Source organism: Rutidosis leptorrhynchoides, chromosome 3 (assembly GCF_046630445.1).
Source record: "Rutidosis leptorrhynchoides isolate AG116_Rl617_1_P2 chromosome 3, CSIRO_AGI_Rlap_v1, whole genome shotgun sequence".
Taxonomy (NCBI): domain Eukaryota; kingdom Viridiplantae; phylum Streptophyta; class Magnoliopsida; order Asterales; family Asteraceae; genus Rutidosis; species Rutidosis leptorrhynchoides.
In genome coordinates this window covers 24,016,149-24,040,549 of record NC_092335.1, presented here as the reverse complement: position 1 = coordinate 24,040,549, position 24,401 = coordinate 24,016,149, and the positions used below count along the sequence as shown (strand labels likewise).

Here is a 24,401-nt window from a genome sequence, read left to right as displayed (position 1 = left end):
TATATACATTTAAATGTCGTTACAACGATAATCGTTACATATATGTCTCGTTTCGAAATCCTTAAGTTAGTAGTCTTGTTTTTACTTATGTAGTTCATTGTTAATACACTTAATGATATATTTAATTATCATATTATCATGTTATATATAATATAACAATGTATTAATATGCTTCATATATATTTAGTAAGACGTGGTTATAACGATAATCGTTATATGTATCGTTTCGAGTTTCATACGTCAATAGTCTCCTTTTTAAGTATATAACTTATTGTTACTATTTTTAATGAGATACTTGATGATCATTATATCATGTTAAACATATATATTTATTCATTTATGTATCATCATGTCATATACAACTTATAGTGTTCGTGAATCATTGGTCAAACTGGGTAATCAGACGTTTACAAAATTTCCGTTTCAATTAACCAAGTCTTAACAAGTTTGATTGCTTAACATGTTGGAAACATTTAATCATGTAAATATAATTTTCATTAAACATATAATCATAGAAAGGTTCGGAAAAGTTCGGGTCACTACACCTGGCTCAACAGGGGTCCTGCACGGTTGACAAGAAATCATACCGGCTCGCTCAAGAATCTCTATGGCATACTGCTTCTGAGACAAAAACATACCCGTGGCAGTTCGCGATGCTGAGATGCCAAGAAAATAATTTAAGGCTCCTAAGTCACTCATGGCAAATTCCTTATGTAAGGACCGAATAATCCGCTGAAGCAAGCTAGTAGAGGATGCTGTCAACACAATGTCATCAACATACAAGACGAGGTAAGCAATGTCGGATCCCTGACGATAAATAAATAAAGAAGTGTCACATCGGCTGTGGTGGAATCCAAGGCGCTGAGCGTACCCTGCAAAGCGTTGAAACCATGCGCGTGGAGCCTGTTTGAGGCCATATAAAGATTTCTGCAGTAAGCAGACATGGTCGGGATACCTAGGATCCCGAAAGCCCGGAGGCTGATGCACATAAACCGTCTCAGACAGATAACCATGAAGAAATGCGTTCTTGACATCCAGTTGATGAACATGCCAGTGTCGAGAAATCGCTAAGCTGAGAACTGTGCTTATAGTTGCCGATTTGACAACCGGACTGAATGTTTCATCACAATCAACACCAATCTGCTGGCTGCGACCATTAGCAACAAGTCGCACCTTATACCTGCTTAAGTTACCATCTGCATTAAACTTATGCTTAAACAACCACATGGAGCGAACTATATTCGTGTCCGATGGGCGAGGCACAAGCTTCTAAGTACTATTTTTAATTAAAGCATTATATTCGTCAGTCATAGCTTGTTTCCAGTTTGGGTCATGAAGTGCGTCAGGGTAAGAACGACGAATAGGAGAGATAACAGATGTGTGGAGGTTAAGTCGTTGGACCGGTTTTGTAGTACCAACACTAGCACGGGTAATCATAGGGTGAGTAGACTGAGAGGTATTAGAGGTGGTAGCCTCAGTGAGAGAAGGTTGTGTTTCCGGAAGAGAGGTAGTAGTGGGCTGCGTATTATCAGTAGCTTCATTTGGAGGAGGTTGTGTCTCCTGAAAGGAAGTAGTTGTGGGATGTGTATTATCAGTAGCCTCATTTGGAGGTAGATGTGTCTCCGGAGCAGGAGTAGAGTCAGAGAGATGTAAAGAGCGGGAGAAGAGATTAGGAGGAGGATCAAGAAAGTCGTAAGATGGAGGATGAGTCGGTGTCATAGAGCCGAATGGGAAAGATGTCTCGTCGAAGGTGACATGGCGAGACAAAATGATTTTATTTGTGGTTAAGTCAAGGCAGCGGTAGCCCCGATGGTTTGATGGATAGCCGAGAAAGATGCAGGGAGTGGATCGAGGCGCGAGTTTATTTGTGGTGTTAAGGTGGGGATAGCAAAGGCATCCGAAGACGCGAAGATTGGTGTACGTGGGTTTTTGATGGTAGAGACGGGTGTGTGGTATTTCATGATTAATGGCGGAAGATGGGAGAATATTAAGAAGGTGAGCGGCCATGTGGAGAGCTTCCACCCAATAAATTGGCGGAAGATGAGCTTGAAAGAGAAGAGTGCGGATGAGGTTATTAATGGTGCGGAGCATACGTTCGGACTTTCCGTTTTGTTGAGATGTATGAGGACAGGAGAATCGGAATCGAATGCCGTTGGTTTGTAGGAGTTGATGGAATGCGGTGTTATCGAATTCTCCGCCGTTGTCACATTGGAATGCTTTTATCTCTTGGTTGAACTGAGTTTGTACAAAGGTGCGGAATTGGATAAATTTAGTTAGTGCTTCGAATTTATTTCGTAATGGAAAAACCCATAGATAATGCGTATAATGATCAAGAAAAATAATATAATATTTTAAACCGCTAATGCTAGAAACAGGAGAAGTCCATAAATCAGAATGAATGATATCAAAAGGCGCAGTAACATTAGTGCGGAAACGGAAAAGGGAAGACGAACATGTTTGCCAAGTTGACACGCATGACACAAAACAGAGGGCATAGTTTTACTACAGATAATATCTTTATTGGAAAGAAGTTTGCGAAAAACATCATGCCCTGGATGACCAAGACGCTGATGCCAGGTAACCGGACTAATAGTGAGAGCATGTTGAGGAGATGGCGAAGTGACAGGGTATAGATCCCCGGTGCTATCACATCGGAGAAGAAGACGGTGCGTCAGATAATCCTTCACAGAAAATCCAAAGGGATCAAATTCAACAGAGACAATATTATCACGAGTAAATTGACGGACGGAAATGAGATTTTTTACAATATTTGGGGTAACGAGAACATTATTTAAGTGTAAGGGTCTATGAACATTAGGTAACAAGCTATGGCCGGTGTTGGTAACAGGAATAGTGTTTCCGTTACCTACGACAACTGACGGATATTTACAATTATTAAAAATAGTACTAAGATTATTAATGCAAGAGGTAAGATGAGTGGACGCACCAGTATCCATGTGCCACCCGGCACCATTGTAATTTTGAGGAGTCATTGCCCTGAATGCATTAGGAGGAATAGTCTGTTGTTGGGCTTGAGTATATTGTTGTTGACCCAATAACTGTTGTTGGGCTTGTATGATCTGAGTAAGTAGGCTGAATTCTCAATGTCTCTATTGGATTGTGTGCGTGCCTATTGCCTTTGTTGAGCCATTCCCTAATTTGTGTACTTTTTTTTTTTTTTTTAACAAACGATTGACAAATAGGAGTAATTTCTCTTCTTTTCGTCTGATGTACCAACACCAAATACCAAAACAATTAAATTCCTTTTTTTTTTTTTTTTTTGTTATATGTTTATCGTGATCTACCAATACCCGAGATGGGTTCTTCTCCCTCTTGCTTTATACGTGGAACAACACACCAACAATTGTTGATAATTAATACGAGTAGCCCACAACTTTTTATTCAATTTAAATATTCCACATAGCTCACATCTAGTAATGACACGATAGTGAGGTTAAAGGGTTTGTGGATCTTATTTCTTGAGATTGATGCAACCTTACTTTAATTTGTAAATATAAAAGGTTGTTGGTGAATGCTATTTTATGTGTAGATAATGATAATAGATAAAGGAAGAAGATTATTACTTGTGCTGCTATGATCGATCGATGATAGAAAATAGAAGAAGAAAAAACGGCGCCTCAACTTTTAGGGGTTTAGATATATTTGGCTCTTGATACCATGTTAAACTGAGTAGTAGACTAGTAGTGTATTACTCTGAATGATCAACATTGCATAATTCATGAGATATATAAAGGGCTAAACCCTAACAATATAAATGGGCTAGGCCCAACTACTGAAAACATGGGCTAAGATATAATAGTTAACATCAAACACACTTTAAATGACGAATGGTTCAATATTCAATGACAAATCATACAATTAAGATGTAATCAAAGTCCATTTGTTTAATATTTAATTTAAGTCCATATGTTTGTAATTTGTTTAGTGATTAAACTAAAAGCAAAGCCCATTTTCAGGCCCATATACAATTTCTAAAAAGTAAGAAAAAATAGCCGAAATAAAATTTTAGTTTATTCTCTGTTGTCACATCATAAATAAATTACTATGTGATTATGTAATGCAATGTTAAGTTGAATTTTATATTAATCACAAAACAATAAAACACAAGCTCACACGCACATAGTTGTTCTCTTGTGAATTACAAAGTTATACTATAGTATTATTAAATAATAAACATTATACATATACATACGGAGTATATACATATCAAGATAATAACATAATGATCATAAATAGAACACCCATTACACATTCATTTATCACATAATATAAAATGACACGATTTGAAAGCAAGACAACTCATGGTTTCTTAAAAAACAAAAAAAAAAAAAGAAAAAAAGAAGAAAAAAAAAAAGGAAGATGTTTCATTCCTATTTCACTATTTCGTAATAGTATATAAGCGAGCTTATATCACATATACCCTTTTTAAACTTAAAAATTTCATATTTAAAAATTTCATATTTACCCACATAAAGTAGTTAATATCATATAAGCCCAATTTAAATACTAGCATAGTCTCATATTTACCCATCTACCCATTTAAGTTTATATATATATATATATTGGACGACGATTGAAATCATCCGATGGAGACTTTAACCACTCGTTGCGATCATCTCCCGTTTCGACTATGCCGATGCAGCGATAAACCCCGCCCCCATCGCTGCCCGGGAGGAAACCTTGAAACCGATCCAAAGGCACGGCCAAGTAAAACCCTCCTCCCCTTTACCCCCCAAACGATATGGGAAAGGTGCCATGGGTGGATACTTCATGACAGAGATGAAATTGTGTTTTTAATATGTAGCCAACGGGGGTCGAATTCCTGACTTCCCCTAAAGGAGACGGGCCACCAACCGCTAAACCACATCACAAATAAATCTAATTTCACACAATCTCATTAAAACCAATTCCTCAAACATCCTCAGCGTCTTCTTCCTTATTTATTTATAAATACATATAGATATACATGTATATATCACATTTTTTTCCCAGAAGTAGAATAATACTGCCATATGCATCCTTGATTCCTTGAACAACGATTTAACACCTTCACCGTTCACCAAGTATCATCATAATTCTTATACGAACCGTATTAATTGGGTTTCTATGAAGCAAGACATGCACCAATTGTAACTAACCAACCAAGATGAAAGGTAGCACAAAGCTTATCCTAAATTGTACATAAAATGGGGTTCAAACTCTTAAATTTGCAGAGAGGTAACATTTTGGTTGATGATCAATAAATAGATATTAAACTCGTATAAGAAAATTTAAGTATGTGTTTAATAATCGTTGAACGCTAAAAGTTTCAGAGAGTACTTTAAATCATATGTTAATCAGTGAGTACCCCAAATGGGAGTGTTTATTTTTATAGAAGTTTGTTAATCGCATAATCAACGTGTACTTTATAATTAGCCAAATTGTATATATCAACATAAACATAAATCTCTCTTATCCTTAATTAGAAAAAAAATATGATGACATTTTTTTTGACTAAAAGGACACTTGTCAAAAAACAACTCTTTAGATGACTTTCTTTAATTCTAATCCCAGCCATTGAAATTGCTAATGACATCATTTAGCTTTTGTAGAAGACAGTTGAAATGAATTATTACCATGTTGCCCTTTAGTCAGTTACCCTTATACTACCATAAATAAATAAAAAAGAATTTTCAATTAAACTGACAAAAGAAACTCTCTCCCTCGTGCCTTTTTCTTCTCCATTTGTTCAACCCATAACCAAAACTCACCAAAATTTTCGTATGTAATTCTTTCTCTTCTCTCTTGATATTTGAAGTCACTCGAACGCCATTTAACACGATTTTACGTGGCGAACAAAACTCAACCACTCTTGCCGGTTTCTGATCCACCACGCGCCACCCAAGAGGCACCACCGGAGGTTTACTTTTTCTGGCCACTATTCAATGAATTAGGGTTTTATTCGATTTTATGCCTTAACATATTATATTTCAGAATCTAATAGAGGGTAAGAATTTTTATTTGATTCAGTTATGGTTTATACAAAATAGAAGTTATGAAATTGTTGCTTGAATCTGCACAGTCTGATTCAAATAGGGTTGCTTATATTTAGTTTGATAAGCCTAATTTATTATTTAATCAACTCATGTAAGCTTTCCATTATTTATTTGAACATGTTCATACTATATTTTTTCAATGTTCCATCATGAATTATGCATTTTACTATATCTGAGTTAGAGAATGTTGAACTAGGCTTAGAAAATCAGGAAGCATGGCTATTAATTGCTCTCAGATAAAATTGGTTAACTTATATTTTAATGTTAACGATTAGAAGATAAAAGTTAAGTAGCCTTATTGTCTTATAGATTATCTTATGAATCTTGCAACATGTATTTTCTATGATTTCAGGTTCCACGATAGAAACGACTAGCCGCAGCTCTTACTGCACCACCTCAGTGAGTGTCCACACGAGATCCCACCACCAGCCTTTTGATTCAAAATCATGTTTGGTCACTTTTGTGTGTCAGTATATATGTTTTGTGACTCAATAAGGCTGGTGGTTTTTCATTTTATTGCCTACAAAATCTAATACATATATATTAACTGATACGTTTTTGCTCTGAATAAGTATATATATGTTATTGTCCTATTGATACATGATATCATTGGATATGACGATAATAGTCATTGTAAGTTTACTATTATAATTCTAATCCGTTTCAAATTTCAAAATCTTATGAACAGAATGAGGATTACCTAACTTGTATGCTCTATCAAAGACTTTTGTAATTAAACTTGCAAAACAATATGACATGGTTGTGGTCACGATTTGTCTATCCATGGTCATGGTGCCAATGTTGGAGTCCACCACTGTCAATACTACTACCTTGCTTATTTCGAGCTACATAGGAGGTCAGTGATAACTTTCCCTTATATATTGGAGCGGTAACTGTTAGTGTACTTTATGTTGCGATTGTTGTAGTTGTCTTTGACTATAACAAAACTCGGTTCCGTACATTTTTTGGATATGAAGGAATGGTGTAAACTTGTCGTTTCAATATATTTATAGAAGTAGGTAGAAATGGAGGAGATACAATGGAAAAAACTGAATGTCCATACGTAGATTGTAACATCCCGCGTTTTTCCGTTAAATTTAGTTTTAACACTGTCTTTTTTTTTAAAAAAAAATAATATCTTTCGTTATTTAAATTCGTGGTTTCCATTGACTAACGTTCATAATATTCCCGTTATTTAATTATAACATCACTCGTTTACTCGAGCGTTTTTAAAATATTCGTTTGGTTAATTCCCGCACCCGCTTTGAAACTTGAGGGACCAAAGTTGGCTAGTGGGCAAACTAGTTGACTAGGTCAACTAGTCAACCCACCACTACCACCACTCATTCAATCCCACCTCTCTTTCTCTTTTTCTCTCCACTTCTATTATTGAAACTCAAACACCAAATTCACAAATTCATCATCCAAATTCGATCTAGGAAGCTTACAACAAAACAAATTACATATTTGGAATCCTCTCTTCATCCTCTACAATTTGATACCAACTTCATCTCGTTTGGGTAACATTTCTAAAACTCTAGATTTCTCTAAATTCGTGTTTTTGACTTGAAATGGTGTTAGTTAGTGTCTATGGCTCGTGTCTAGCATGAATATATGATTTAATTGCTCGATCTTGTTGTTTTGCATAAACTAGCATGAACTTGAAATGGGTTTGTTTAATCTTGAGTTTTGAGTGATTAAATGTTGTTTAAATGATAAAGTTCATGTATTAAATGTGTTACTAGCATCATTAGCTTCAATTTGATGTGTTGGTTGATTTAGAAAAGCTTCATTTGCAAAATGGTTGAATTCATGATTTTGGTTAGGGTTTGATGAACTTTAAAACGAATTTTTGACGCATTGAATGCTATGAAATGTTGTTAGTAAGTGTTTAGTTGTATTGTATGTTTCATTACCTTCAAAACGGCATATCGTATGTGTAAATTGGATTCCCGAGTCTAGAAATGCGTTTTATGAACTTGAAACTTCGATTTTGAACATTTAACGATCATTTATTGAGGTTTTCATTGTTGTTAATGATGGATTTGATTCATGAAATGTGTTTAGTTGTATTCCTTGTTAAATTACCTTTCCAACGATATAAGATACGTGTTTTGAATGTTTACGGTTCATAAGTTACGTTTGTTTGAAGTTTGGTTCGAGCATATACATGAAACTGCCCAGGTATTCTGTCTAGTGTTAAGCCGCGGCGCGGCTCCTCTAGCCACGGCGCGGCTTAAAGCGTGAAAATGTGGCTGTCCAAAATTTCTAATTTTCGTAAAATCTAACTATGCTACGCAACTCCGATTGACATGAAACTTGGCCAACATGCTTATATATGGATTCTAAGCTTAGAAAAATTGTCCGAGACCCGACCCGAACACGTTGACTTTTTCGTTGACTTTGACCAAAGTTTGACTTTTAGTCAAACTTAACCAAACACTTATGCAATCCTTCTAATCTTCTTTTATACTTGTTTCTTGCATGAAACTTGACAACGTGATTCACATGCTATATAATCGAGTCGTAACGAGCCATAGGACTAATTGAACACATTTCTCCCGACCTTGTGTCGTAACCGGTTAATTGATACAACTTACTTGTTTAGGTCAAGGCTAAGCAACAATCATGCATACGTTTACTTTGTGAAGTACTTTTATACTCGTGCACTCGAGGTGAGATCATAGTCCCACTTTTACTCTTTTAAACTTATATTTGGGATGAAAAAACATAAACGTTTCTTTTAACTAAGTGAACACAAGTACATGAAAACAAACATTCTACATACGAGTTTAGAACAAAATCCTCAATTCGATTATCATTAGTTACACTTGCAGGGTGTAAGTGTAGGCGTGAACTTATGTTGTATGGCCATATGGGTTTGACAAACCCTCACTTCGGACGGTTCGCTACCGTCTACGGGTGAAATATATTTTCGAGAAACAGTGTATGTTCTAACACTATTGTGATGGGATTCTATGGAAGGAAACGTTAAGCCTTGATAATTGGGTGCTCGTGAATATTAACTTTTAGAATGTATTACTATTTTATCAATGTTGCAAATCTTGTGGTTCGACTTACTTTTACTCACTTACTTACTTAAACCTATGATTTCACCAACGTTTTCGTTGACAGTTTTCTATATGTTTTCTCAGGTTCATACTTGGTTACTTGTTACATGCTTCCGCTCTCTTTGATTACTTGATTGGAGTCAACCATGCATGCATACGCTAGGGATAGCACTTTTGGATTCAAACTTTTGTCTACATACTTACGCTATTTATAGCAACTGGGATTTTAAACTAATTATGTCGCGAGTTATTTCATTCATACTTTATAACTTTTGTAAACTTAAACATATTGTCGATCCGTTTGGTAAACTAAACTTTGCAAGTTTTGTACATTTCAAATGAATGCGACATAATTTTGGTCAAACGAGTCTCTTATAGGGACTACGACCACGTAACGGGACCTCAGTTAGCGACGCCGTCAATGACGTTTTTGGTCGGGTCGTTACATAGATGGTTGTGTTGCTATATGAAAATCATGAGTCAGAGGGGTTAAATGAGTTTAAGGTCTAATGTACCGAATCATAGGGGTTAAATGGATGTATTGTAATGTACTTATTTGGCTTATATGTTCTTAACTTGGTCAAATATATGTAAAAATTGTAAAAAAGGAAATAGGTTAAATGAGTTTAAGGTCTAATGGGTTGGATAAGTCAAACGGGTCAAAACTTTTATGAACCCATAATTTATAACGATGATCACCCATTTGGTAACTTAGATCCAGTAAGTTATATTGGTAAGCATGAAGTACGATATAGTTGGTTAGTATTTTTTTTTTACCAACTTTCAATGTTTTGGTTGAAAGTTGAATTACATTGTGCATCTTTTGGGTTACATTTTGGGGGTATCTAATCAATTTGGCTTAATATGACCAAGGTACAGATACACGTCTCTAACATTACCTATAGAGGAGTAGAAAATGTTTGACCAACCAGTTCGAAAGTTACTTCATTTGCAATTTTGTGCACTATAGTTTTGGTCTTAAGGTGTGATAAGCACTTATAAGACTACATCGTGATCTTTTAAATGATATGGCTTTTAAATAATAAAAATATATAGAGCAATTGTCTATAAGACCGCTACAATTTGGTGGCTATATGATATTTGCTGATTATAACAGAGTTAAAAGAGAATTATATTTGCTATGGTGTATTTGTCGTGGTGTATTTGCTATGGTGTATTTCCTTGCAGTTGTTTGATATTCACGCAGAAATGTTAACAGAGTTAAAAGAGAATGTTATTTGCTATGGTGTATTTCCTTGCAATTGTGTCTGAACGTTTTTGTGGTGGATATGTTGTTGTAGGTGGAAACATTGGCATTAATGTTCACTCAAAACCAAGACGATTTGATAAAGTAGAAGTCTGAAGTGAGGAGGCTTGCTAACTTTCCCAGCATTAATATGGGAGAAATTCTTTACTTGTAAAGGTAATGCAGAACCTGTATGAAATAATAGAATGTTTCATAAAAATATAAAATTTATACTCTTCAGTAAAAAAGTAGGTTTATATTGATGAAGCTGTTAATGTTTAGGGTGCTGTTGAAAATCTGTTGGATAGGAGTTCTTACATCCAGTTGCTTGATGGTGCTGTTGAAAATCGAAAGTTACCATTCATAATTTGATTTAATTAAAAAAAATTTATATGTTGAATATGTACTGCAAGCTTGTGTCCATTGATAACAGGTTGTCGGTTAATAAGTGTACATTTGCATCTCACCGAGCGTCAATCTTTAGACATTCAAGCACTACAGACTTCTACACTTTTATATTAAATTTTTAATGTTTTTGATATTTGTCGATTCATTATTCACTTAAATTGCATTACTATTACTTATATTATTACATAAATAACTTATTAACAATATATTTTTCCGAATATTGTATGATAAAATACCCGCGAATGCGCGGGTTATAAACTAGTTAAGTATAATATAAAATACTGAAATTTTAGGATGTTTGAGGAATTTTTTTAATGAGCATTTGATTGTGTGAAATTATATATTACATAAATTTTGATTAAATGACTAGATGGGTAGATATGAGACTATTAGTATTTATATCGGGCTTATATGATATTAATTACTTTATGTGGGTAAATATGAGATTTTCAAGTTTAAGGAGGGAATATATGATAAAAGCTCTATAAGCAAATTCTTGTTAGTCACCATCCAACAAACAGAACCTATTTCACTATAAGAATTTTTATAATCTCAACCTTTAGAATTGTTATTATCCTTTCTTGTTAAGTTTTGGTGTTATTTTGGAGTTGTTTCATTGTGCATCCTGTTATATGAATATGTGGTTCCTCAATTGGTATACCACTCGTATATTTGATCGTATTTATACAAAGTACAACGATTTTTAGTTATAAAGCTCATATAGTCATATTTATTAATATTACTAGTTGGGGGTATTAGTGGGTAAGTAATGGGAATAATTGTGATTAAAGGTGGTTGGTTAATTATAGTAAAAGGAATCCTTTTAAGGTTTGGAGTAATGAAGCATTCCTCACAAAATTGAGTGTAATGAAAGTGGGTAATGAAATTTAATAACTTCTATCATCGAAAAATATGGTAACCGTCTGTTAATTATCTTTTTTATTTTTCAAATTAATATTCTTGTTAGTTATCTGCAAGTTGTATATAATTTTCATTACAACCAAGCTTTCACCGATCACATGTATTTTATTCATAGTAAACAATTTTGTTCAGTATTGCTTCATTTTGTAACTATACTAGGATTTCAGTGTCATGATTGCTTCATTTTTGTCCATAACAAACAATATACTCCGTATATTAATTATTCGATATTTATAATCAATTTATTAGATATTAGATATATATGTTCCTTTTCAATTTTGTAAAGTTAATACTCCAAATGAGTTACCATAATAATATAGAATCCTTCGAGGTTAGAGTGTCGCTTTAAGGTACGATTTGCATCAAAATGTTTTCCCAAGCATTATCAATTCCGATTCAAAAAGTTGTGTATAAATTATATATCATTTCAAAACAAGCAACAACAATGCAATGGATATACTCATTCCATTACTTTAATATTCTCATTATCATTGGCATTACCATTCCTTAAGATGAACCAAGCTCACCTTGAAGTAAAAAAAAAAAATGTGGATAAATAACAAAAAGGATTTTCTCTAAATACCGGTTGATGGAGGTTTGTAACGGTCATCGGCCAACTACCGGTTGATATAGCTAGTGTTACCGTTTCCGGTTCAAAATGATATGCACCGCAACCCGAAAGAATCGGGTTCAATTATACAAAAACCGTCCATTATACGGAAGTTACGACGTTCTGAGTTTTAACACCTACTTGGACCGCAATACCGGGTAAACCCGTAAATAAAAGGAAATTATCAAAAACCCGAGCCAATATGAAACAACCCGTAACCGGTCTATCCGGCCCATCGACTTATTTTCCGACTATATTAACCCTAACCCCCAAAACTCGGTCTCGCCTGATTTCCGTCGAAGAAATTTTAAAAATTCAAGTAAGTTCCTATTCAATCAACCTTTTAATCTATTGAATCCATATTTCATTTCTCCAATTATTGTTCGTTGTGATTTATACAATTATACACTTACATCTGCATACGTATACGGTATATATATGTAGGCGTATAATTGTTTGAAGATATAATTTGTATTTGCCAATGGTTGAAATATGTAGCTACTGATATTATAGAGAGAGACATGGCTTCAGGTTTAGAACCAGTACAAGTAAATTCACAAAAGCATGATCCAGCATGGAAGCATGTTCAAATGTATAAAAGTGGTGATAAGGTTCAACTTAAATGTATATATTGTGGTAAAATGTTTAAAGGTGGTGGGATTCATAGGATTAAAGAGCATTTAGCAGGTCAAAAAGGTAATGCATCTAGTTGTTTAAGAGTACAACCTGATGTTAGGTTATCTATGCTTGAGAGCTTAAATGGTGTTGTAGTTAAAAAGAGAAAGAAACAGAAATTAGCTGAAGATATTACTAATTTTAATTCTGGTGAGATCGATTCGTTCGGGAATCAAGGTGGTTTAAGTACTGAAATTGTTATGGTTCCTGTTGTTGATGCTATTCAACCGAGTTCTAGTTTGTTAGCGAATCATGAAGACGAGTATAATAATAATAATAATAATAATAATAATAATAATAATAATAATAATAATAATAATAATAATAATAGTGATAAGAAAAGTGTAGGTAGGAGAAAGAAAGGATATAAAGTGAGAAAAGGTTTGAATGCAGTACTAGTTAACGATCATGTGTATGATGAGTCGAAAAGGGTTAACCAGCAAGTTAGTTTAGCAATCGGGCGGTTTTTGTTTGATGCTGGTGTATCGTTAGATGTTGTGAACTCTGCATATTTCCAACCTATGATTGATGTGATTGCTTCACAAGGGCCTGGAGTTGTGGGGCCCTCTTATCATGATCTTAGAAGTTGGATTTTGAAGAATACAGTTCAAGAGGTGAGAAGTGATGTTGACCGATGTATGGGTAGTTGGGGAAAAAGTGGTTGTTCTGTTTTAGTTGAGGAATCTACGTTTGAAAACGGTAATTTGTTTTTGAATTTTTCAGTTTATTGTCCTGAAGGGCTAATGTTTTTAAGGTCTGTTGATGCAACAAACGTTGTGGGCTCCACAGAAGCTTTATTTGCGTTGTTTAAGGAAGTTGTTGAAGAAGTTGGAGTAAGAAATGTGTTGCAGATTGTTACTATTAACGAAGATCGTTATGTTGAAGTAGGGAAATTAATTGCTGATAGTTTCCCTAATGTGTTTTGGACTCCATGCGCAACACATTGTGTGGATTTAATCTTAGAGGATTTTAGAGAACTTGAATGGATAAGTACAATACTTGAACAAGCAAGATCAATATCAAGATTTATTTACAATCATAGTGTCATTTTAAATATGACGAGAAGGTATACTTTTGGAGTTGACATCGTGGTAGTGGGTCCCACACGGTCCTCGACGGATTTCGCAACGTTAAAACGGATGGTAAGTGTAAAACACAACCTCCAATCGATGGTAACATCTGATGAATGGATGGAGTGTTCGTACTCGAAAAAAGACGAGGGGTATACAGCTTTGGATTACATCAGCAATCCTTCTTTTTGGTCCATGTGTACGGTGATCACACATTTAACGGATCCGTTACTGAGACTATTGAGAATCGTTAGTTGTAAAAGGAAACCGGGAATGGGATATGTATACGCAGGGGTATATAGGGCAAAAGAAGCAATCAAGAAACAACTTGTTGATAAGAAAGATTATATGGTTTATTGGAATATAATAGATCGTAGGTTGGAACAAATTCATCGTCATCCTCTTCATACTGCAGGGTTTTATCTTAATCCAAAGTTCTTTTACAGCACTAATGACGATATACATTTACAGATTAGATCCTCAGTTTATGATTGTGTTGAAAGGCTGGTTCCTGATATTGCAATACAAGATAAAATCGTTAAAGAAACGTCGTCTTATCGTGAAGCTGCTGGTGATTTTGGGAGGAAAATTGCTATCAGAGGTAGAGATACCTTATTTCCTGGTACGTTTAACATGTTGTTGTTCTTGTTTTTGTTTTTTTTCCTATTATAATTTGGTGTTTTTAAGGTGTAATTAGTATAATCTTGTGTTATTAGCTGAGTGGTGGTCGACATACGGAGGGGCGTGTCCGAACTTGGCTCGTTTAGCCATTCGTATTTTGAGTCAGACGTGCAGTTTAGTTGGGTGTAAGTCAAACAAGATGTCTTTTCAACAGATTCATGAAACGAAGAATCATGTTGAACACCAGAGACTTAGTGACATTGTCTTTGTTCAATATAACATGAGATTAAAGCAAATGTAAGTTTTAAAATTTTGTGATTTATTATGTGTAGAAACCTTTGTTTTCAATTGGGAAAAAGATTAAGTGAAATGCAAATGATTTTTCTAGGTTTCTAGACAAAGAGGAGGTTAACCATGATCCTGTTTCATATGACAACATCGAGTTTGTCGAGCCTTGGGTAACAGACGGGGTGATTCAGGCAGATGACGTCGGTAGGTCCGATTGGATGACGGTTGATCCACCGTTAGGTAACGTCATGGTTTTAGGACCTCAAGTCGATGATATTGAAGCACTTGGTGAAGGTACAAGATGAAACTTTATTGTTGATAGTTTTTGGTTTTTTGATTATAGAAAAAACATTAATTTAAAGAGCTTGAATTCACTGTGCAGGGTTTAATGATCATGAGATTTTTGATGGGTTTAAAGATAGTGAAGATGAAGATGATGAAGTTAATGTACATCAAGAAGATAAGCTTTGTTAGTCTCTTTTGTTCCTTTTTATTCTTAGTTTTGGACGTCATTAAGAAATTGATTATCTATAATTTTATGCATTGTAACTATTGTGATAACGCCTCGTTAAATGCCTTTACTAAAAATAACAGTGTTAGTCTATATGTTCCCAGAACATGGTTTTTTTTTTTTTTTTTTTTTTTTTTTTTTTTTTTTTTTTTTTAAAGCTGAATTCCATGTTTGCATAATGTAACCAACCCGAAATTACATAACTGTCAATTTAATTCTGAGTCTAACAACTCATTGCCTGCTTTGATGTCTCTATGAAGCACTATTTAATCCCATTCTTCATGTAATTACAATAATCCGCAAGCTACATCCTTTGTAATCTTGAAGCGTTGTTCCCATGTTAGAATAACTTTTCGATCATCATCTACCAAACCCGAATAATTTGTCGTTTCTAAACCCTTTTGTAGCCTCCTTAACTCCTTGTAGGAATATCTATGTGGGGCTATATCAAGCTCCCATTCCACAATTGTTCAATTGCAACAGTAAAATGACAGCAACTGAAACACCAAATATGAAACCTTTGCGATTCTTTCTTGCTCCTGGTACTAATTGGAGTTTGTTAAGATCAGAAGATTGAACCTTCCCACCCTATTGAAGCTCCAACTCGAAGATATAATGCGAGCTGGCGAGCACGACTGTTGAGGCTAGAAACCCGACGCACATGTTATCTTGTAAAACCGACAACATGGTTGTCATTTAGTTGGGCTTTTAGAGCATTATATTGTACCCAAGCTTGAATCTTTTCCCCACTTTTTAAACCAACATCATGTTCAGTTAAATCCCCATCAATAAAAAAGCCCGCGTTTGTTGAATTTATCGATAAGATGCTGTTGATGTTGATGCCAACATGGTTGTCATTCACTTCTAACAGTATCAAAATCAATGCCAAAGTAGTGGTTAGTTTGCCATCGTTTGTAACATTAAGTAGTCCAAGATACAGATTGTGTAGAGCTCTTTGTGGGAGGGTTGGTGAAAGCATAGCCATGGCCACCGTGTATTTTGGTGCCCGGCTTAATGATGAACACAATAGGGGTACAAAATGATAGGGGTGTTTTAGGGCCTGTTTGTTTTCCACTTAATGATTTGCTTCTATACAACTCTTATTTCACCGAGTAAAAGTATTGTTTCTTTGTCACTTAATCTTAAAATTGGTCTGTTTCTAGAAGACATATAATCAGACACCCCTTCACATTAAGAGGCAAATGGAAACATAACTTAATACATAAAAAAAAAAAGTAAACAGCCCCTAGTGTCAGGGTTCTTTAAATTCATTGAAGACGAAGGAGGATGATGAAAATGGTGTAAAGAGAGCATTAGAAAGTAAAAGAAGGCTTGTGAGGTGACGAAAGAACATGTTTTGGTTTTAATATCATTATATTATGTAGTATGTATTATGTATTGTATCTACATATAGTGTTCCTTGTATAGATTGAAAGAAATAAGAGGCTATTTGGAAGATTGTTAAGGTATCTCAAGCTATCAAAGAGTGTATCAAGGTAAAGTTAATAAGCTTTAGAGTAAAGAAATCTAAAAGTGTCATGCAGGTTGTAGAAATTTGGGGGTTCAGATGGGCGAACATGAACATGAAACTGAAGTGTGTTTAATGCATGATATTGATGGTTAAAATCTTAATTATAGCGTTTCATAAAAGATGGGACAACTTCTATTAAGGTTTTAGCATCGATTTATGCATTGGTATGATGTATGTGTTTTTGTTGCTGGTTGGCTGTTGTTGTATGCAGCTTGTTTTAGTTGTTTTGATGCAGCTTTTGTTTGGGTTATGAGTATGCCCTGGCCTCTGTATTGTAATTGCTTTATTTTGGTTCTAATTAAATATCTTTTCCCTTAAAAATACATACATATAGTTTTCAAATAAATATTTAACATGTTTATGTAATTGATTAGTTTTCAAATAAATATTTAACATGTGTATGTACAGATAGTTAATCTTTCAAAACCGTGACGATCGATAGACATGTTCTTTTTTTTTTTAATCATAGATAGAAGGCCGAAGTCAAAGTAACTGATTAGGTCATATCAATTTTCACAATCGACATAATTTTGTGCTGAAAAAGTTATATTAGAAAAGATTGAAGAGTTAAAGTGATACATAAGTTGGTACATCGGAGTAAAATAATTATAACTATAATTCTTCTTTCGGGTAGTCTGAAATGGATAATTAAGTGATGGAACGATTAAAGGCAAATCAAGTGTGTGTGGTGACAGAAAGATTAAAGGTTAACTTCAAAAAGCCAGTCTGCCAATCCAATGAAGTCTATAAACCAACAATGAATGTATGAATGCCACGTGGCATTTATTTCAATCTTGATTATGTGGCCGTTATGTGATCAATAGCCAATCCTTTCCCTCCCTATAATTCTGGTACACCCATTACTACTATAAGTAATAACAACTCACCATAACCCATCTCTCCAACTTATCTTCCCTCACTCTTTCACTACTACATTCCATCACTAATCCCTTTGCCGGAGATCCACCATGGCCACCGCCGTGTCAACCGTCGGAGCCACCATCAACCGTGCCCCGGTACTCCTTCCTTGCTTCTTCTATAGTTTAACTAATTACTGTATGATCATCGTATCATAGTGTAGATCTTAATTTCTTGGATTTTTCATACATCTCCAAAATGGTATATTCATTTTTAGGTGAAGTTCCACATAACAAGATACTATTCAAAATATAATATTGATTAGTTTCTATCTTAGTAGGTCGTGAGGCCGCTAATATAACTTGTTAACTTCCTATACTTTATCGGGTTCAATCCATTACAAAACAATATAATTAGGCACCGATAATGGTACCAACTATACATATGTTTTCTTTATTGTATGATTGTATCCATAGCTAATATAATGATTTGTAAGAATAGAGATGTAATTTGAAAATAATTAGATTGAATAGTAACTAATTAAGTCTCGATCAGTTGTTACTGATCAAAGCAAAGCCTATTGTGTAAACTTAATTATGTTGCTAGTTGAAGTTTAGCTGTATGATTGGTTAAGTTATAATAGTCAGACCTTACCATTGGTAACCTCAAAGTGCAAGTACATTATTAATTAATTAACCTTTTATAACTGGTGAAAATATAAAAAATCTTATGTTGTTAGTTTAAGTTAACCTTAATTTAAAGTTGTCAACTAATACTAACTCATATCAATTTGTTGTTATAACATCCATGCAGTTGAACTTGAATGGAAGCACTGGTGTTGTTGCAGTCCCAAGCTCAAACTTCTTGGGCACCAGTTTGAAAAAGATTGTGAACTCGAGATTCACAATCAACAACAACAAGCTCTCGACCTTCAAAATCATGGCAGCCGATAAAGAGATTGAGGAAACCCAACAAACCGACAAAGACAGATGGAAGGGACTCGCATACGATATGTCCGATGATCAACAAGATATCACCAGAGGTAAGGGTATGGTTGATTCACTCTTCCAGGCCCCACAAGATGTTGGGACCCACTTCGCTGTCATGAGTTCATACGAGTACATCAGTACCGGTCTTCGCACGTAATTAACTAACTTAACCTCATTTATTTGTGAAACTTCTTATTCATTACGGAGTATAATTCTTTTGAATGTTGATTGTGAGATTATATTTTTTTGTGTAGATATAACTTGGACAACACCATGGGTGGATTCTACATTGCACCTGCTTTCATGGACAAACTTGTTGTACACATCACCAAGAACTTCATGACTTTGCCGAACATCAAGGTTTTTAAATACTAATGAAAAATTATTTATGCTCTTAACTAAAATTCTTTTATAAATGGTGTGTTTGGATGACACAAAGTAACAAAATAAGAGCTTATAGGAACTTAAAAAAGGTAGATCTTACGAGTTTAAGGAGCTTATGATTTTGAAGTATTGTTTGGTAACAAAAAAAAGTAGTGCTTCTCCTAAATTGTAGAGCTTAAAAAATAAACTCCTTACAAGTAGTTTATGGAAAAAAGTAGAGCTTATGACATGTACAATTACTAAAAAGCCCTCTACTATTATTTTACATATTATTATTAGTGTCCTCTTTGGTCAATTAATAACTCTAAGCTCCCGCTCCAGCTACTTACTAAACACTTATGAAAAATAATTAGCTCCAGTTTCTAGTTTCAAAAATAAGTTCTAGCTCCAGGTAGTTTCATCCAAACATACCCAAAAATGCTAAACTTTCTAAACTTTTTTTGTTTGTTTGTTTAGGTTCCTCTAATTCTTGGTGTCTGGGGAGGAAAAGGTCAAGGAAAGTCTTTCCAATGTGAACTTGTGTTTGCCAAGATGGGTATCACGTAAGTTTTGATACCAAAATTTCAAAAACTGAAAGATGACTTTTTGGTCAAACTTTGACTTAAAAAGTCAAATATCATGATTTCATAGTTTTGACTTGTGGTTGTGTTTTGCCAGACCTATCATGATGAGTGCCGGAGAATTGGAAAGTGGAAACGCCGGAGAGCCAGCTAAGCTTATCAGACAACGGTACCGTGAGGCTGCTGACATCATCAAGAAAGGGAAAATGTGTTGTTTGTTCATCAACGATCTCGATGCAGGTGCGGGAAGAATGGGTGGAACAACACAATACACAGTCAACAACCAGATGGTCAACGCAACACTCATGAACATTGCTGATAACCCAACCAATGTGCAACTCCCTGGTATGTACAACAAGGAAGAGAACCCGCGTGTACCAATCATCGTTACAGGAAACGATTTCTCGACATTGTATGCTCCCCTTATCCGTGATGGACGTATGGAGAAGTTTTACTGGGCCCCTACCAGAGAAGACCGTATTGGAGTGTGTATTGGTATTTTCAAGACCGATAATATCGCTGATGAAGCCATTGTTAGACTTGTCGATACTTTCCCGGGACAATCCATCGGTAAGCACATTTAAAAAATTTTGAAAATAAATAAAAAATTACTGACACGTTTTGTTACAGCTAACTATCTGGCTCCATAATTGTTTTTAATTAAAAAACGTAGATTTCTTTGGTGCGTTGAGGGCAAGAGTGTACGATGATGAAGTGAGGAAGTGGATTGGGAATGTTGGAGTTGAAACGATAGGAAAGAAGCTTGTGAACTCGAGGGACGGGCCCCCAACGTTCGAGCAACCCAAGATGACAATCGAGAAGCTTATAGAATACGGAAACATGCTTGTTCAAGAACAAGAGAATGTTAAGAGAGTCCAATTGGCTGACACCTATTTGGCATCTGCAGCTCTTGGAGATGCTAACAAGGATGCTATCGAAAGCGGATCCTTCTTTGGTTAGCCTTTTACTAAAACATTTCATTTTAGGGTTCTAACAATCATAAGGTTTTATTTAATTTATTTCTAACTATAAACTTATTTGATGCAGCTGGAGGCAAGAAAGAATAGAGTGGTGTATAATCTGATTGATGTATCAAACACTTGGGGATGATGGAGGCTGCATCAATAAATTGTAAAGCCTTTTTAAGGGAAGGATAGTGTTTTTTGTTTCCTAAGGATGTGAGGATGACAAATATTATTATGTGTTTAATTAACATCTATGTTTCATAAATTTTTTACTGTCTTTCTGTAAATTTTGTTTGTTGTAGAAAAAATGTCATTTTGTTTTCACCCTTTTCTTTTTTTCTTTCTTTCATTTATATGGGCTTTGAATTTGAAATGCAATTACAGTCGCACAACTTGAGTTTGATTATATAGACTACAATATGCAATCCAATATAAACCCTAATTACCAATTGAGGCCCAAACTTGATTGAAAGAAGAAGACGGGCTAAAGCCCAGGAACATCTAGAAATTTGGTATGCCAAAAGAACTTTCTTATATACAAGAACTAGTTTGTTACAGACAGCATTACTCGCGCTTTTCATGACTGAAACATAATTTATGGGGTGATTGTTTGGGGGTAGTAAGGGGTAAGGAATGGTAATGATAATCATTAGTAAGGCTTGGTAAGTTATAATGGAATTTGCCATTGGCCACTTTTAGATAATGAGCCATTCCTCTATAAAATGGTGGGAATAAAAAGTGAGTAATGAAAAATCATAATTTTTTAAAATAAAAATCAATTTAGTTAGCATGAAGACTCATTCGTAACTGTTCCCACGTTTTATTCTTTTTATCACTCAAACACTACAAATTCTTAAAGATGTTTAAATTGTAACTAGTGATTTGAATTTGAATTAATTTTTTGTGAGAAAATATTTATTTTACACATTTGATTCCTTTATCATTTTTTTATCAAGCACTATGAATGCAACGAGAATATACATTCCATTCCTTTAATATTCCCTTTATCATTACTATACTCATTGCCTACATTAAATCAAACACGCCCTTAATATTAAATTGGACTAATTGTTATAATAAAGTCATTTTTAACAAAAAGAAAATGACTCGGTCGTTTGATTTGTTGTTTAGTTGTTGTTTTTTATAGGTTTGTTTGTTGTTGTTTGGGTTAGTTTGTATCCTTGTGACTCCGGTGGCGATTCTAGGATCAAAATTCATTGGAGTTCTATACAAATTGAGTAGTGCTTTTTAGATTTTTTTTCCTTAAAGAATGACTATTTACTTCCATAAAAAAACACTAATTTTAAAATGTGGGGTCCTATCTATAAAATTAGTGGTGTCTTATATAATTTTAGTAGTAATATATTATAAAATATGTAATTTTTGTGGGGTCAAAGGACCCCATATTGATGTACATAGACTCGCCATTGTGTGACTCGGTCGTTGTTAGTGTGGGGTTCATGGTTTGGCTCGGTTGGAGTTAACGTCGTGTTGTGACGTTTGCTAGTTTCGAGTCCGCCGGTTACCTATCTTTGTTTCTCTCGGTTCGGTCCTTCATTTTTTATGAAGGCCTCGTTTATATAATTTTCGTTATTTTTGCAAAAAAAAAAAAAAAAAAAAAACAAAGAAAAAAAAAGCATCATTAAATAAATATTTTCAATTAATCTGTTTTATCGGTAGATAAACTATAACCTTCATAATTATAGTGGTAATTTTTTTTTTTGAAAGGCAAATTTTATTATAATCACGAAGAAGAGTACAATATAATTCCCATGAGATGCCAAACATACTGATACCGAGCTAGAATCTTATGCTAACATTTAAGTTACACACTAAACTACGTGCGAGTTAATTAATAATTACATTAAAAGTAATTGATGATTATGTAACCAATCATGTCACTCGATTTTTCTAGATTACACTGCTTAACGATCCATTCAAAGCTTTTGACTTGAATGTCATTTAACGCAACCGGGGGAGACCAACACGACTTCTTGAAAACCTTTTGATTCCTATTTTTTCAAATGAGGTATCCGCTTGTCCATACCACCGCTTGCCAAATTTTTCAACCCATATCCGAACTTTGCAAAGAAATATTGCCGCATAGAAGACTATCGAAATTTGAGTTGAGTCGATCCAATACCCCACCAACTTAAGAGCTTTTCCAAATTTCAATAACACTTTTGCAAGATAGTAGTGAATGTTCAACCGTTTCAACTTCATCATCACATAAAGGGCAACGACCGGAATTTAAATCAATACCCCCATTTATCCATTTCAACTAAAACGGGTAATCTTTTTCGCTTTGCCCTCCACACGAATAGACCCACTATTTTAGGAACAAGAAAATTTTTTGAGTTGCCATATGTAACACCCCGTTTTTCAAAACATGACGCTCGGGGCATCATACGGAGTCCAGGAATAGGTATTTGATCTTTCGGACGTAATTACTTGACCGCGTATGACTTTAGGTGTTCTTAAAAGTGGAATGGGTGTTAATCATGTCACCAGTCGCGTTCCAGCTTGGTATATCGCGTTTTGGCTCGTCTTGGTTTGCGATAAAATGGGTTGATACGCGACAGGTTGAAAACCATGGCTCCTGATCACCTGGTCGCGTTTTGCATGGGTTTATTGCGTTGGGGTTATCGCGAAACGCGATACATTCGCGAAACGCGATGATAACGCTGAAGTGACAAATTTAACCCGTTTTTAAGGGGTATTTTGAGGATGTTTTGGTAATTTCGCATGGTGGACAGGTTTTAAGCCCCAAATCAGTTCCAAACCTTATCTCATTCTCATTTCCTCCATCTCCTCTAATTTACCAAACCCTAGTGAGAGAAAGTGAGTTTTAGAGAAAGAAAGTGGGTTTTGAGAAAGAAGAAGGTTGATTCGGGTTAAAGCTCAAGTGTTAAAGTTGTTCATCTCGTCAACGGCATCATTTTGGTGGTATTGGTAAGTCTCAACTCCGAATTTCATCTTTATGATTTGATATTTAAGTTCGGGTTTTGAGCTTGTTAGTTGTAAAATCCATTTAGATGATGAAGTGGGTTTATGGAAACTAGTTAATGTTGATACTTGGCGGGTTTTGGATTGGTTGATGTTTTGGTCACAAGTAGACTTTGATTTTGGGTATAATCACTTAGTTTAGTGATTATGAAAGTATTGGAAACCATTTTGGGTGTGTTTGAGTTGACTAATTTTGAAATGGGTCAAAATTAGGGTTTATGTGTCAAATTGGGCGAGTTAGGTGCTTAACACTTATGATTGGGTTTGATTGGCGTTATTGGAATCATTATCACTCTAGTTAGTGATTATTGGTAAGTTTGGGCATGGATTGTGTTTGAAAGTACAATCGGGTCGATATTGCACTAGGTGTCAATATGGGTTGGTTTGTAATCCACCCTAATTGTGTTGTTTATCATTATGGTAATGGATTAGGTACATTTTCATTGGCGGAGCAACGGATTTGGCTTGCTTTCATCAAGACTTTAAGGTGAGTGGAATAGTTATACTAGTATGTATATAATTTATTTGCTTGTGCGCGATGTGCACAATAGTCGGGTTTTGATGCACATCGATGCGACAATAGCCGTTTGTATACCTTTGGGAATAGTGTCACAATAGCCGGATTTTGTGC

The 24,401-nt window shown here is 34.8% G+C and overlaps 2 protein-coding genes and 1 long non-coding RNA gene across 4 annotated transcripts; all 3 read left to right on the top strand.

Moving 5' to 3' along the window:
* Positions 1-5,714: 5,714 nt before the first annotated feature.
* On the top strand, positions 5,715-10,475 carry LOC139895856 (uncharacterized). 2 transcript variants are annotated; one of them, XR_011776053.1, is made up of 4 exons: positions 5,715-5,955; positions 6,409-6,455; positions 6,745-6,912; positions 10,429-10,475. It is a non-coding gene; the product is annotated as an uncharacterized lncRNA (long non-coding RNA). The 2 variants fall into 2 exon arrangements; XR_011776052.1 differs by lacking the exon at positions 10,429-10,475 and adding an exon at positions 9,212-9,498.
* Positions 10,476-12,482: 2,007 nt separating this feature from the next.
* Positions 12,483-15,572, top strand: LOC139895854 (uncharacterized). Its single transcript, XM_071878406.1, has 5 exons — positions 12,483-12,631; positions 12,757-14,679; positions 14,774-14,975; positions 15,067-15,260; positions 15,349-15,572. The coding sequence occupies exons 2-5, from the start codon at positions 12,834-12,836 to the stop codon at positions 15,438-15,440; spliced, it is 2,334 nt and encodes a 777-aa protein (XP_071734507.1). The 5' UTR covers positions 12,483-12,631; positions 12,757-12,833; the 3' UTR covers positions 15,441-15,572.
* Positions 15,573-17,868: 2,296 nt separating this feature from the next.
* Positions 17,869-21,088, top strand: LOC139899600 (ribulose bisphosphate carboxylase/oxygenase activase, chloroplastic-like). Its single transcript, XM_071882411.1, has 7 exons — positions 17,869-18,024; positions 18,680-19,008; positions 19,110-19,215; positions 19,696-19,781; positions 19,897-20,369; positions 20,473-20,754; positions 20,847-21,088. The coding sequence occupies exons 1-7, from the start codon at positions 17,977-17,979 to the stop codon at positions 20,864-20,866; spliced, it is 1,344 nt and encodes a 447-aa protein (XP_071738512.1). The 5' UTR covers positions 17,869-17,976; the 3' UTR covers positions 20,867-21,088.
* Positions 21,089-24,401: the final 3,313 nt, after the last annotated feature.

Excerpts from the sequence above, each read along its gene's own strand:
- LOC139895854 (XM_071878406.1), top strand. The coding sequence starts at position 12,834 with ATGGCTTCAGGTTTAGAACCAGTACAAGTAAATTCACAAAAGCATGAT. Across the intron at positions 14,680-14,773 it reads TAGAGATACCTTATTTCCTG|CTGAGTGGTGGTCGACATAC; the intron begins GTACGTTTAACA and ends TTGTGTTATTAG. Across the intron at positions 15,261-15,348 it reads TATTGAAGCACTTGGTGAAG|GGTTTAATGATCATGAGATT; the intron begins GTACAAGATGAA and ends TTCACTGTGCAG.
- LOC139899600 (XM_071882411.1), top strand. The coding sequence starts at position 17,977 with ATGGCCACCGCCGTGTCAACCGTCGGAGCCACCATCAACCGTGCCCCG. Across the intron at positions 19,782-19,896 it reads TTTGCCAAGATGGGTATCAC|ACCTATCATGATGAGTGCCG; the intron begins GTAAGTTTTGAT and ends GTGTTTTGCCAG. Across the intron at positions 20,370-20,472 it reads TTTCCCGGGACAATCCATCG|ATTTCTTTGGTGCGTTGAGG; the intron begins GTAAGCACATTT and ends TAAAAAACGTAG.